At 40.0% G+C, this 12166-nt stretch overlaps 1 protein-coding gene across 1 annotated transcript in view; it reads left to right on the top strand.

Moving 5' to 3' along the window:
* The first annotated feature begins 800 nt into the window (after positions 1–800).
* Positions 801–12166, top strand: part of MPP4 (MAGUK p55 scaffold protein 4) — a 38561-nt gene continuing 27195 nt past the window's right edge. Inside the window, exons 1-5 of the mRNA XM_075831210.1 lie at positions 801–882; positions 1833–1954; positions 4759–4836; positions 5905–5982; positions 9727–9858. Coding sequence (XP_075687325.1) covers positions 801–882; positions 1833–1954; positions 4759–4836; positions 5905–5982; positions 9727–9858 — 492 coding nt within the window. The remainder of the gene's footprint in view (positions 883–1832; positions 1955–4758; positions 4837–5904; positions 5983–9726; positions 9859–12166) is intronic.

The raw sequence follows: 12166 nt of genomic DNA, 5'->3' as shown, positions 1-12166 counted from the left end.
AAAAAACAAACGTTACTCTTATCTACATTGCAGCGCCGATCTGCTGCAATAAGAGATAGGGGTTGCAAAATCTGGTGACAGAGCCTCTTTAAGCATCAGCTTAGAACCATTGCTAAATTCACTTACAGATTTGGTCCTCTCTCGATCGTTCCTTTAGCTTTATTATTGAATAAAATACAGCTATGCTGTTATGTTATACAGGGATTTAAATGTACAAGCATCTATTAAGTAATATCTACAGAATGACACAAAACAGTAGAACGATGTTTAATAGAATGAGGATCAACTCTTGTAAAGACACAAGCTCCAGATTTTCACCGTCATGTCCATCTGGGGTTGGGAGGTCACTCGTGTTCAGTTGTAACTATTGTGGATAACATTAAATGTTAAGGAGATTAAACCTTCTTAGAAGAGTGCAAGAGCGCCGATTAAGATTTACTATGCCAAAGTCATCGTGGCCGTGATTGTTCAGGCTCTAATGTCAGAAGTATTGTTCCCTTAATATCTCATTCTATTAACTCAAAAGTTTGCTGTGAACTTGTACAGAGGCCAGTACCATGTTGTGGTTCTAGAATTATGTCTCATCACCATAAAGCCAGTAATACATGATTTAATTTTAATGAATTAATGGGAACGATTTTCTAATTATTAAACATTTCTGCTGTTTCTACCATTGTCATGTGGTCTTTCGACAGCTCTCATTGTTTGTATGCATATTTTATACAGTAATTAAAATACTGAACAGCTTTTTTTCTTCTGCTTTACAGTTCAGTCACAATTGGTTTAATTGGTTTGTTTGGATGGTTCATCCACAGAAGGCTGGAGAGTCTTTCAAAATGAGGGAGACCATGGAAATGAATCCTGGATGTCTTCAGGAAAATGGTAGAATTTCATATATCGTTTTGATTGTGAGACCTTTAGGATATATTATTGACTGAAGGCATTGGTTTATCTCTGACAATTCACATTTCTTATTTAAAGGGCTTGTCCAGAAATATAAAAAATGGTGGCATTGTTTTAAAAAAAAAAAAAGTGTCACAACTGTCCATGAGTTGTCTGGTTTTACAGCACTATTGAATTGATTGGGGCTGAGTTGCAATAAAACTTGTGGACAGGTGTGGTGCTGTTTTTGGAAGAAAGTAAACATGTTTTACTTTCCCGGACAACCCCTGTAAGAAAACTGACCATACACATTACATCAAAGTTGGCCAAAGCCGCAGAGTTTGTCAATAATCTAATGTATATGGGAGTAGCATAAAAGTCCCCCAATGGCAGATGGTGTTTTTGAACAGTGTCATCAACCTTGAAAAAAATTGCCAGGTGATAAACAATGAGAAAACTCTCCTACCAGTCACCTCGGCAACTCCTTGCCAATGTGGACCCCAGGTAAGTGTAATGTTAAAAAATAGAAATGAAGGGTAGTCACTTACAAAACTAGATTATACTGAGTAGGGTCCCCCGCTTTAGCCCCCTATATCAGCCACAGTAGAGAAACACTAACAATTACCGCTATCCTCATTCTGACAAACCCAGCCCCGTCCATGTGTTACGTGAACGGCCGGCAAGTAAAACTAAATTTCTCTTGCAGTTGCAAATGTATGGCCAATCCCAGATTTATGGTCGGAAGTTGGATCCACGCTCTTCAGCTGATCACCGGGCTGGCTTCAATGTAACAAAAAAGAGGTTGTCATTATGAGACAACCCCTTTAAACCAAAATAATACTACAGGACCTATGATTGTATAACACAGTGACCAGTTTTTCTCTTTATATTTTGTTCATGACAAAATCAAGGTTGCTTCATCCACTAACCATTTATATTCATTCTTGAAGGTCTCTCTCAGATCCTTACATTAGTTCTTGAAGATCTGGGCCTGTTCTACCACAGAGATGTTAATGGAATTGGGGTATTATACAGTTTGCTCCAGGCCCCATGGCTACAGTCTTTACTTAAGGTATTTGAATAATGATCATAAAGCCTATTCAGTAAAATTCCTTTAAAGTGTAACTAAACTTTCAACAAACTTCTGACATGTCCTAGTGACAAGTCAAATGTTTTGATCGGTGGGGGTCCGAGCACTGAGAATCCCACCGAACGTGAAAACGAAGCTGCAGAAGCGCTTGGGTGAGCGGTGAGCCGCTTAGTTTCTGATCAGCTTTTTTCGGAAAGCCAATGTAATGGTGTATGGACTCAATAGAAAGTCTTTCTGAGAAAAGTCGATAAAAAACGGAGCGGCTCAGCGCTCACCCGAGTGCTTCTGCAGCTTCGTTTTAGCGATCGGTGGGGGTCTCCGTGCCCAGACCCCACTGATCAAAACTTATGTAACTTTGACATGGTAACAAACTTGAGGACAGCATACGACTTGGCAAAAAAATATAGTGTGTTTATTAACACATCCCAATACAAAGAGCTACGTTTCGACCCCGCTGGAGTCTTTTTCAACCATGCTTGAAAAGGACTCCAGCGGGCTTGAAACATAGCTCTTTGTATTGGGACATGTTAATAAACACCATATATTATCTTGCCAAGTTGGAAGCTGTCCTCAAGTTTGTTACCATTTAAGGAAGGTCTGGATGGGATATGGAATTTGCATCCCTTTTGCTTCTGAGTGGGGAGCTCCTGTTAACAGTGACTGCTGTGGAAATCCACTTTTCTTCAAAATGTCACTATGACATGTCAGAAGTTTGTTAAAAGTTTAGTTACCCTTTAAAGTTGACATCCAATAGTCTGGAAATTCTAATGGCACATACAGTGAAGGAAATAAGTATTTGATCCCTTTCTGATTTTGTAAGTTTGCCCACTGCCAAAGACATGAACAGTCTAGAATTTTTAGGCTAGGTTAATTTTAAAAGTGAGAGATAGATTATATAAAATAAAAAAAAGAAAATCACATGGTCAAAATTATATATATTTATTTGCATTGTGCACAGAGAAATAAGTATTTGATCCCTTTGGCAAACAAGACTTAATACTTGGTGGCAAAACCCTTGTTGGCAAGCACAGCAGTCAGACGTTTTATGTAGTTGATGATGAGGTTTGCACACATGTTAGATGGAATTTTGGCCCACTCCTCTTTGCAGATCATCTGTAAATCATTAAGATTTCGAGGCTGTCGCTTGGCAACTCGGATCTTCAGCTCCCTCCATAAGTTTTCGATGGGATTAAGGTCTGGAGACTGGCTAGGCCACTCCATGACCTTAATGTGCTTCTTTTTGAGCCACTCCTTTGTTGCCTTGGCTGTATGTTTTGGGTCATTGTCGTGCTGGAAGACCCAGCCACGAGCCATTTTTAATGTCCTGGTGGAGGGAAGAAGGTTGTCACTCAGGATTTGACGGTACATGGCTCCATCCATTCTCCCATTGATGCGGTGAAGTAGTCCTGTGCCCTTAGCAGAGAAACACCCCCAAAACATAATGTTTCCACCTCCATGCTTGACAGTGGGGACGGTGTTCTTTGGGTCATAGGCAGCATTTCTCTTCCTCCAAACACGGCGAATTGAGTTAATGCCAAAGAGCTCAATTTTAGTCTAATTTAACCACAGCACCTTCTCCCAATCACTCTCAGAATCATCCAGATGTTCATTTGCAAACTTCAGACGGGCCTGTACATGTGCCTTCTTGAGCAGGGGGACCTTGCGGGCACTGCAGGATTTGAATCCATTACGGCGTAATGTGTTACCAATAGTTTTCTTGGTGACTGTGGTCCCAGCTGCCTTGAGATCATTAACAAGTTCCCCCTGTGTAGTTTTCGGCTGAGCTCTCACCTTCCTCAGGATCAAGGATACCCCACGAGGTGAGATTTTGCATGGAGCCCCAGATTGATGTCGATTGACAGTCATTTTGTATGTCTTCCATTTTCTTACTATTGCACCAACAGTTGTCTCCTTCTCACCCAGCGTCTCACTTATGGTTTTGTAGCCCATTCCAGCCTTGTGCAGGTCTATGATCTTGTCCCTGACATCCTTAGAAAGCTCTTTGGTCTTGCCCATGTTGTAGAGGTTAGAGTCAGACTGATTAATTGAGTCTGTGGACAGGAGTCTTTTATACAGGTGACCATTTAAGACAACTGTCTTTAATGCAGGCACCAAGTTGATTTGGAGCGTGTAACTGGTCTGGAGGAGGCTGAACTCTTAATGGTTGGTAGGGGATCAAATACTTATTTCTCTGTGCACAATGCAAATAAATGTATAGAATTTTTACTATATGATTTTCTTTTTTTTTTTATATATATATAGTCTATCTCTCACTGGTAAAATTAACCTAGCCTAAAAATTCTAGACTGTTCATGACTTTGACAGTGGGCAAACTTACAAAATCATTATTTCCTTCACTGTATATCTGACAGAGAACTCCAAGTTGGACCTCATTCTCACAACCATGTTGGGTACACATGGGCATACAGTAGTATGTGTGAAATCTGAGTCTAACCAGTTCTATCCGCTGTATTCCCTACTCAACCCAAAAATGTGGCCATTGGACAAGCCTTCTAATTAAAAGCAAAGCACTCTTTGGTATTCACTGTTAAATTATTAATACATTTTTATACCGTGAAACAAATTTCTTAAGAGACATTTTACTTTTTATTTAGAACATTTTTATGTTAAGATTGGATTTTTTTATTGATAACGTAGCATTTTTCACACATTGTCATTACTCAGCAGAAAATCTTTACATGTTTTTTTTTAAATTGCTGAGCTATGTGATGCATGTATTGATATCTATTTTCCATACAGATATGCTCAGCTATTTTTTATTACAGGTGCATGAGTGTCTTCATCAATATATAAGAAAGAAGCCTAAGCCTGTGGTACCAAAGTCTCGTGCTTTATGCAGTGAGGTTAGTTAAAATAATGTCTTTTGTATGGTCTTTTGTTGCAATCATGTATTTTTAGATCCTTCAAGCAAGTGTTAAGGGGGTTTTACAATGGGCAATTATTGGGCAGACAAGCGTTCATAGAACGCTCGTTGCCGATAATTGCCCTGTGTAAACAGGGCAGCGATCAGCAGATGAACAAGCAAATGCTGGTTCATCTGCTGATCGTATAATTTAAAAAAAGTTTAATATTATCGTTGTCAGCAGCACATCTCCCTGTGTAAACAGGGAGACGTCCTGCCGACATGATGATAATTTATGGAGACAAGCAATCAGAGTAACAATTGCTCGTCCCCATACATAGCTCCATATGACAGGAGCAAACGAGCGCCAATCAACGACCTGTCTCGTTGATCGGCGCTCGCTGCATCGGCTAAAATCGGCGGGTGTAATAGGGGCTTTAGTTACTCCACTTCCTCTGCCCTCTCTTCTGGCTAGGCTACAGACAGTAGAAGAAAGGACATATGGAGTAGAGTAACTCATGACTGCAGGATCTAAATACACACAGTATTTTTATGTAGTTTGTAACTATGAAGACAAATCATAGAAGAAAAGAAATGCTCTGATCCTGCGCTGGTTGTATTAAAAGGAAACGGTGTTCCAATTTTCTTGCAAACAATTATAGAAAAAATGTCAATATGCAAAGGGGTGGTTGCAATGAAAAATCGCCTACGCGTTTCGGACAACACGTGTCCTTACTCATGGCATGAAGACACATGTCTGCATGGAAGCTTAACAGACCAAAAAGTTAGGATACTTTTAATCAAGGCTATTTGCAAAGTTGCTACTTTTTATTTAAGTTGCATTGGGGCAATTTAAAAAAAAAATCTATTCACCATAATACAAAAAGAAAAGTGCGCTAAAAAGTTTTGGGGGTAAAAAATGGTTGAGGAAAAGCACATTACCTTTGCTATGTTGTCCTGTAATTACAGATTGGTATTTATTTTTTTAAAGTACCTATTGGGCTGCATACAAATGATTTTGTGAGGTTGGAACTGATAGTTTTAAAACAAAAATGTAATTTCTTGACAGGTTGCAGATGTGCTGCGTGAGTTCCGTTCTGCGGACTCTCGTGAATTAAGACGTCTTCTGCGAGGTCCACACTTTAAGGCAAGACGTTTTCTAGGTTTGCTTATTTGTGGCTTTAGCACAATAAAGGATGGGTAAATGTTCAGCAGTTACCAGTTGTAGTTTCTGTGTGTACGTAATAATTAAACAGCATGCACAATGGCTGTAGCTGAATGAAAATGTACACACCAGAGTGACATTAGATCACTGTGGTGAAAATTAACTCAAAGTATCATATTGTCGGATGAAATTACGCGTGCATGGCATGATCAGCCACATTTCGTCAATCATTTGCTACTTGTCTCTGGCGCCAGGGAGGCATTTTTTAACAAAAAAAAAAAAACGGACTCCCTGATCGGCCAGTTTACTCTGTTATGTTACTGGTGGGATCATTCATACAAAGAATCTCACGGACAATTGATCTGCCGCATTCTGGCCGATCAAAGCCTTATGTGTATGGCCGGCTTAAGCCACACCAATATCCCCCAGGTTTCCATATTCCAGTATGAGAGTTAATGTATCCTGCAACAGTAAGTGATAGAGGCTACAATTGCGGTACAATTGTGGGATTATTGCAATTACAACCTTAATGTTTCAGGAATAAGATTCCGGTTGACCATGCGACATGGAGTACTAGGGGCCCCACCCATTAGCTATAAAGAACAACTACTCTTATTGTCATTGCATAAACAGACCTTATAATCAATGAGGACTAAAGAATTCTTACAAATCCAAAACCATGATAATTCCTAGAATCAAGTGATCCATGCCACTGTCTGCTTCTTCATATAAGGTTGTCCTCTGCTGAACATCATGAGTACCATGGTAGCTGAATCCTGTGATTGTATCGAAACTGGAGCTCATAGCAGCAATCTTTACTCCACAGAGTCCACTGCCTCATCCCTCTCACCACTAATCTCAGTTATGATTGTTGAACATTTTCTAGTGCCCGGGACTGCCCAGACAAGTGGCTTTAAACAAGCAAGATGTATATACAGTGCATTCGGAAATTCATCAGACCCTTTCACTTTTTTCATGTTGGGGGCTTGTGCTAAAATAATAAAAATTCAAGTTTATCCCCATCATTCTGCACTCAATGCCCTATAATGGCAAAGTGAAAACAGAATTTTTGAAATTTTTGCAAATGTATTAAAGCTGAAAATCTCAAATTTCACATGGACATAAGTATTCAGACCCTTTGCTATGACACTTGAAATTTAGCTCTGGGGGCCTCCCATTTCTCTAGATCATCTTTGAAATGTTTATACACCTTGATTTGGAGTCCAGGTGTGGTAAATGCATTTCATTGGACATGATTTGGTAAAACACACCCCTGTCTATATAATGTCTAACAGCTGACAATGCATATCAGAGCAAACACCAAGCCATAAGGAGGAAGGCCTGTAAAGCTTAGAGATAGGATTGTATGGAAGCACAGATTTGGAGAACGCTACAAAAAAATTTCTGCTGCACTGAAAGTTCCCAAGAGCACAGTGGCCTCTATAATTCTTAAATGGAAGATGTTTGGAACAACCAGGACTGTTTCTAGAGCTGGCCACCTCACCAAACTAAGTAGTTGGGGGAGAAGGGCCTTGGTAAGAGGTGACCAAGAACGCAATGGTCACTACAAAGAACCTGTGTGCAGATGGGAGAAACTTCCAAAAGTTTAACCATCACTGCAGCACTCCACCAATCTGGGCTTTATGGCAGAGTGGTCAGAAAGAAGCCTCTCCTCAGTAAAACACATGAAAGCCTGCTTGAAGTTGGCAAAAAAGCTCCTAAAGGACTGAGAAACAAGGTTCTGTGATCTAATGAAACCAAGATTTAACTTTTTGGCCTCAATTCTAAGTGTCATGTCTGGAGGAAACCAGGCGCTACTCATCATCTGCCCAATACCATCCCTACAGAGAAGCATGGTGGTGGCAGCAGTTTTCAGTGGCTGGGACATGGAAACTGGTCAGGGTTGAGGGAAAGATGAATGGAGCAAAGTACAGAGATATTCTTAATGAAAACCTGATCCAGAGTGCTCTGGACCTCAGACTGGGCTGAAGGTTCACCTTCCAACAAGACAATGACCCTAAGCACACAGCCAAGAGAACACAGGACTTGAATCCAATTGAACATCTCTGGTGAGACCTGAAAATGTCTGTCCACCGATAGTCCCCATCCAACCTAACAGAGCTTAAGAGGATCTGCAGATGAGAATGGCAGAAGATCCCCAAATCCAATGTGTGCAAACCTTGTGACATCATACCCAAGAAGACTGGAGGCTGTTATCACTGCCAAAGGGGCTTCAACTAAGTGCTGAGTAAAGGGTCTGAATACTTATGTCAATGCAATATTTTAGTTTTTCCTTTTCAATAAACTAGCAAAGATTATTAACATTCTGTTTTCACTGTCATTATGGGGTATTGAGTGCAGAATGATGGGGAAAAACTTGAGTTTTTTTATTTTAGCACAAGGCCTCAACAGTAACAAAATGTGAAAAAATGAAAGACTTTCAGAATTAATTGTGTGCCACGACTAAACTGGCCATAAGTAGCAGTCTAGAAAAAAAAAAAAATACACAGTTCTTCATAGCATAACCAATGCGTGCTCAGTGAGAGGAAGGTGTCAAGTAATATGCTCATCTGGAGCAGTAGCAAAAATTTCCAAACACAACTCTGACAAGGGCATATAACGTAGGATAGTACTACCTAGTGAACAAGGAAACCACTGGTCACAGGAGAGAATTTTTTAAATGTGAAGTAAAAAACTAAGAATGTACGTGTCCTGCCAGCCAAAAGGTCCACAATGGCAAGTTCAATTTCCCTCCAAATTATGACGAGCGAACATTCACTTTTTTCATACAGTTTAAAAGTCAAGGTTCCTTCAATATTTGCAAGTTCTGGTCCAACTAAATATTCCACATAACACCATCAGACTACCACTGCCATGTTTGACTGTTGGTATGATGCTCTTGCTTTATGCCAAACATAATGGGACTTTTGAGTCCATAGAATATTATCCTAACGGCCCTTTTACATGGGCCAATGATTGTGCAAACGCTTGTTCCCTATTATTGACCTGTGTAAACAGGGCAAGGATCACCTGATGATTGGCTCGTTTACATGGCCAATAAAATGTTCTCTAGTCTTCAGCACATCTCCCTATATAAACAGGGAGATGTGCTGCCAAAATTATGGAAATGTATGAAGACTGACGATCTTTGCCCCCATACACTACCAATCATAGCTCCTTGTGAAAGGAGCAAATGATCGACAAGCTGTCACGTCGATCGGTGCTCGTTCTCACGCCCTATATTGGGCCGTGTAAAATGATTTGGACATCATCCAAGTTTTTTTCTGTAATACGATGCAAGCATTGATGTTACTCTTAGATAGCAGTGGTTTCTGTCTTGCTACTCTTTCATAAATCCTGTCTCTTCCTTATTATGAAGCTATGGACATTGCACATAGCTGAGGTTAGAGAGGCCTGAAGTTCTTTAAATGTTCTTATGGGATGTTTTGTGACTTTGTGGATGAGATATTTCTGTGCCCTTGGAGGGATGGTGGTGGGAAGAAACCTTCTTGGAAGTGTTTTTGTAGAAACTTTGTGGTGACTATGTCACTCTTATGCCTCATTCAGATAGTGCAGTTTTTTAAAGCCATTTTTTTATGGCAAATGGAGGAATCCATATGGAAAGAAGGATAAAGGAGATACTTATGAAAAATATAGGGCAAAAGAGTTTGTGGTGGCCTATTTTGCCTCGATATATGCATGATAACTTTTTTTTCAACTTCTCAGGCATTGCTGACTGTGCACGATACAGTGGCACAGAAAGATTTTGAGCCCATTCTTCCTCCACTCCCAGAAAACATCCCTGAGAATGAGGAAGCTATGAGAATTGTGTGCCTGGTAAAAAACAAGCAGCCTCTGGTAAGAGAAAATGATGACCTCTCCTGATATAATTTGTTTGCACTTAGAAGCGTGGGTGTGTTTTGATTTTTCCAATTGTTATTGCTTATAGGAAGCTGCAATAAAACGTCCATTTTAAGTAAAATGCTGCAAATTTCTTATTTGCCACCAGGTGTCAGAAATGCAAGTAGCAATATCTTGGTTTACAGCTGCTGTAAAGTATCTATCTACTGATCTCAGAAGGGGCCTTTCACTATCACTAGCAGGGGGAGAACAGAATGTATCGAGTATAAGAAGCTCTATATACTGACCATCAAACTGACATACTCACTCGCCATTTTATTAATTAGTACAATGTTAAAGCTTCCTCCTAGCCACTCAGAAACTGCTCCCAAAATAAGATCATTTTAAGGTCTCTCTATTTTTCTGGTTTGTGTGTTGTTGGTTTTTTCCTTAACCCTTTAGTGATCAGCATATTTTGGGCCTTAAAGGGGTTTTCCCATCTTGGACAATTATGGCATATGCACAGGATATGCCATAAAAGTCAGATGGATGTGGGTCCTAGAACGGGGCCCCCTAAACCCCATTCTATCTTACTGGGCTCTCGCTGCCTCCGGACCACTTCCTGGTTAGGTGGTCGGGAGTTACGGAAACAGTCAAGCTCACGGAGCTATGCTGTTTCCGTAACTCCCATAGAAGTGAATGGGAGTTATGGAAACAGTGTAGCATGGCGAGCTACACTGTTTCTGTAGCTACCAAGTTCCGGAAACAGCGTAGCTCGCGTGCTACACTGTTTTAGTAACTCCAATTCACTTCTATGGGAGTTATGGAAACAGCGTAGCTCAGCGAGCACTCTGCTGAATCCGCCTAACCAGGAAGGCAGCGGAGCTGAGTAAGCCAGAACTGGGTTTAGGGGGCCCCGTTCTAGAGAAAGGACCCACATCTATCGGACTTTTATTGCATACCCTGCTGATATGCCATAAATGCCCAAGATGAGAAAACCCCTTTAATGACGGATCATTTTTTACATTTTTGATCGTCACATTTCAGACGCCATAACTTTTTTACTTTTTTTTCCATAAACATAGCCTGTGAGGGCTTGTTTTTTGTGAACATGTTTTATTTTTTTCATGGCACAATTTTGGGCTACACATAATCTATTCAATTAACTTTTAGCTGAAAATAGGAAAGGGGGGGAGATCCTCCAGCTCACCGTTTGTTGTGTCTGTGAACAGACAGTGCCCGGAATCCCGCGCAGCAAACAACAGGAGAAGAAGTAGAACCAAAATCCAGCGCTTGGGATAAGTAAAAGGAACCAACGTTCCACTTTTATTAATAATGCATAATGCATTAATTATGCATAATTAACTAAGGCAATTTTGACCTTTCACCTTCCACCCATCTCTGTACTCTGTTACATTATCCACTACTTTTTCGGTTTTAAATTTGATTTACTATTAATAAAAGTGGAACGTTGGTTCCTTTTACTTATCCCAAGCGCTAGATTTTGGTTCTACTTCTTCTTCAATTAACTTTTATTAACTTCTTTTGGGGGGTAATGGAAAATACCCCAGAAATGTCACCATTATTTTTGGCTTCTTAAATTTACACCATTTGCCAAGTGATATAAATCACATAATTAACTTTATTCTGCTGTCGTTACAATACGGTGCTATCAAATTTATATAGTTTTTTTATGTTTTTACTACTTTTACACAATAAAAACCCTTTTTTTAACAACAATAAAAAAATAGTTTGTGTCGCCGTATTCTAAGAGCCTTACATAATTTATTTTTCCTCCGATAGCTTATTTTTGGCAGGACAACGTGTAGTTTTTATTGCCACCATTTTCGGGTACATACGACTTTTTAAACGCTTTTTATCGCATTTTTTTAAAGGCAGGATGTACAGAAAACAGCAATTTTGGCATGGTGTTTTATTTTATTTTTTATGGCAACCATCATGCAGGATAAATAACATTATAGTTGAGGTCGCGATGGATGTGGCGATAACAATTATATGTCGCTTTTTTAAAAAAAACAATACTTCTCCTGTTAGCGCAGGAGCCTGGATGTCTTTAGTCAGCTTGACACCCACTCTAGCCGCCCCGAGACACTCGTGCTGGCTTATGTCACAGTGTCACGGCGCTGTGGTATAAGTAACCTTAATGCCGTGAAAAGGCGCAAAGGCGGTCATTAAGGGGTTATTCTTAATTGCTCTAGTCTTAAGTTTCACCTATATGTATAAGATGCCCATACTATGTGTGCCCACTAGATTGCCTCCCAAACTGCAATTTTATACTATACTATACTACACTACAATACACTAC

Source organism: Rhinoderma darwinii, chromosome 6 (assembly GCF_050947455.1).
Source record: "Rhinoderma darwinii isolate aRhiDar2 chromosome 6, aRhiDar2.hap1, whole genome shotgun sequence".
NCBI classification, from domain to species: Eukaryota; Metazoa; Chordata; class Amphibia; order Anura; family Rhinodermatidae; genus Rhinoderma; species Rhinoderma darwinii.
Note: the sequence above shows the minus strand (reverse complement) of the source record. Positions and strands in the feature narration are given on the sequence as shown.